Below are 3296 nucleotides of genomic sequence, written 5' to 3'. Positions count from 1 at the left end.
AAAAAAAAAAAATGCTTCGAGACACATTCATTGATTATCGATGAATTAGATAGATGAGTAGATCTGGCGTGTGTGTAGAATTCCGCATGTATTCGCGTAAATGATCTTTTACGACATAGTAACCTATGTATTGTTTGACCAAGAAAAGACACTATTATGTTTTCTTGAAGGAGCTGACAAAGTCCTTGGACAGCTTCCAGGAATGCTAGGAGCCTCCAATTATGCCCACCTGTGATTAAAATATTACGGTTGCCATGGCTATATATACTTGCAGCTTCCCAATTGAAGCACCACAGCCAAATCATCACTTCCAGGTTAGCCAATGCAATAATCTTTTTATTTGCTTAACCGCTAGCTTTCTGCAAAACTTCATATAGCTCTCAGCTACTACTGAAAATAATTCTTTGTTGAGTGACAAAAGATATTCTTGAAGGGATAATCTTTTTGTTTATGCTCCACAATTAGGCTAACAGCTTTCAGCAAAACTTGATATAGCTCAGTTACTACTGAAACTAAATCTTTGTTGAGTGGCAAAAGAAATTCGTGAAAGGAATATTAATTAGTATATGCAGTCAAACATGGGTTTGATGCAAATTCTCACTCTTTTTTGTGCGCTGAGTTTTCACTCATTGGCGATCTCTGCACTTGATTTTCAAGAGCAGAGCAACTTAGAGACCTATATTGTTCATGTTGAGTTGCCCGAGTCTGATACTCAACTTTCCACGGCAAGTTCTTCAATCCCGAATGAAGATCTAGATGGTTGGTACAATTCATTTCTGCCAACAGTCACTGCAAGCTCCAACGATGCACCAAGAATGATTTATCCGTATCACAATGTTTTCAAGGGATTTGCTGCCAAATTATCAGCCGAGGATATCAAAGCAATGGAAAAGAAACCTGGTTTTCTTTCAGCTCGACCACAAAAGGTGTTATCGCTGCATACAACGCATACTCCAAATTTTTTGGGGTTGCATCAGAACATGGGGTTTTGGAATGAATCGAACTATGGTAAGGGCGTAATTATTGGTGTATTGGACACCGGAATCACACCCGGCCACCCTTCATTTGGTGATGAAGGAATGCCTCCACCACCAGCAAAATGGAAGGGAAAGTGTGAATTCAATACCTCTGTATGCAACAACAAACTGATCGGAGCAAGATTTTTCCGCAGTGGAGATGGCACTCCAATTGATCGGAATGGCCATGGCACTCACACTGCAAGCACAGCTGCTGGAAACTATGTCAAGGCTGCCAATGTGTTTGGAAATGCCAACGGCACAGCAGTTGGTATTGCTCCTCTTGCTCACCTGGCAGTATACAAAGTATGCGCCACTAGTGGTTGCTCCGAGAGTGACATATTGGCTGCTATGGATGCTGCGATTGATGATGGAGTTGATATACTCTCCTTATCTCTTGGTGGAAGTTCAGAACCATTTTATGCTGACAATATTGCACTTGGTGCCTACAGTGCAATGGAGAAGGGAATTTTCGTCAGCTGCTCAGCCGGGAACGACGGTCCTACCAGTAGCACTTTATCAAATGAGGCGCCTTGGATTCTCACTGTTGGTGCAAGCACCATCGACAGAAAAATCAGGGCAACAGCTGTGCTCGGAAACAAGGAAGAACTTGAGGGCGAGACCCTTTATCAGCCGAAGGACTTTCCCTCAACACTATTTCCTATATACTACCCGGGAGCTAACCAGAGTGATTTTAATGCAGATAGATTCTGCACCCCAGCATTATTAAACAAAACAGGCATCAAAGGAAAGATAGCAGTATGTGAAGTTGGAGCAAATGCAATGCTCGACAAAGGAAAAAATGTCAAGGCTGCTGGTGGTGTTGGAATGATCATAGTTAACCCGGAGCAATACGGACATACCCCCCGAGCTGATGCTCATGTCCTCCCGGCTACACACTTGAACTATGCTGATCGACTTAAATTGATTGAGTACATAAACACAACAAGTTCACCCATGGCTGCCATCTCATTCAAAGGAACTATAATTGGAGACGGTCATGCTCCTGCTGTTGCATATTTTTCCTCTAGAGGTCCGAGCCAAGCAAGTATCGGAATTTTGAAACCAGACATTATTGGCCCTGGTGTAAACATCCTGGCTGCATGGTACCGTTCTATCGAAAACAACACCAACACTAAATCGAATTTCAATGTAATCTCTGGCACTTCAATGTCTTGCCCTCACCTCAGTGGTGTTGCTGCTCTGCTGAAAAGTGCTCATCCTGATTGGTCTCCCGCTGCAATTAAGTCTGCGATGATGACCACCACCGATCTTGTGAACCTTGCCAAGAATCCAATTGAAGATCAAAGGCAACTTCCAGCTAACATTTTTGACAGTGGTGCAGGGCATGTCAATCCAGCAAGAGCAAGCAATCCGGGGCTTATTTATGACATTGAGCCTAAAGATTACATTCCTTACTTGTGCGGGTTGAATTACACGAACCGGGAGGTTGCTTTGGTATTACAACGCAAGGTAAATTGCTCAGAAATACCGAGTATACCTGAAGCACAGTTGAACTATCCTTCATTCGCAATCGTTGTTCGATCAGCTGTTCAGAAGTATACAAGGACAGTGACTAATGTGGGTGAGGCTAATTCAGTTTACAGTGTTCAGATTGTTGCACCAGCAGGTGTTAATGTGACAGTCAACCCGACAACGCTCAGTTTCACAAAGGTGAACCAGAAATTGACGTATGAGGTTACGTTTAGCCCATCAAGATTGGCTTCTAACATTACCGTGTCTCAAGGATCTCTTACCTGGATTTCATCCAAGAACTCGGTCAGAAGCCCAATTGCTGCAATTTTCCGAGCTGTGGGATTGTAGCCTTCTCTAGCCATCAAGCATCTTGGACATTTGGATTCATGTGATTTGAGTTTTCCTTTTCTCACTTTTTCTGTAGTAATTCTTTGTGCCTGGTTCAGGCATGTTTGCAACTTCGAATAAGTGATGCATAACTTGATATGCTTCTTATGTACCTGATTATCACAGTAACATATATTTTTTTTCCTTCATGTAATAAAAATTCTTTTTTCCTTCAGAAAGACTAGGCGTTCAAGGTATCTTCACTAATTGAATTGATGCATTATGTTAGCTGCTGTCTAATCTTTTTGACTGATGCATTAAGATCATGCCCAACTTCCCAAGGAGGCCTTCCACCAATTTATATTTTCTCTGGATTTGCTCTTACAGTTGCTTTGGGTAAGAAGATTAAAGCACTCTTCAAAACACTAGTCTTTGTGAAGAATTACATTTTATTCTCTTGAAATTATTTGTTTGGAT

General features: G+C 41.9%; 1 protein-coding gene across 1 annotated transcript; it reads left to right on the top strand.

Annotated features, from left to right (window-relative positions):
* The first annotated feature begins 385 nt into the window (after positions 1-385).
* Positions 386-3003, top strand: LOC113705083 (subtilisin-like protease). Its single transcript, XM_027226969.2, has one exon. The coding sequence runs from the start codon at positions 567-569 to the stop codon at positions 2838-2840; it is 2274 nt and encodes a 757-aa protein (XP_027082770.2). The 5' UTR covers positions 386-566; the 3' UTR covers positions 2841-3003.
* Positions 3004-3296: the final 293 nt, after the last annotated feature.

This window comes from Coffea arabica, chromosome 8e (assembly GCF_036785885.1).
Source record: "Coffea arabica cultivar ET-39 chromosome 8e, Coffea Arabica ET-39 HiFi, whole genome shotgun sequence".
NCBI classification, from domain to species: Eukaryota; Viridiplantae; Streptophyta; class Magnoliopsida; order Gentianales; family Rubiaceae; genus Coffea; species Coffea arabica.
This window is presented reverse-complemented; position numbering and strand designations above follow the sequence as displayed.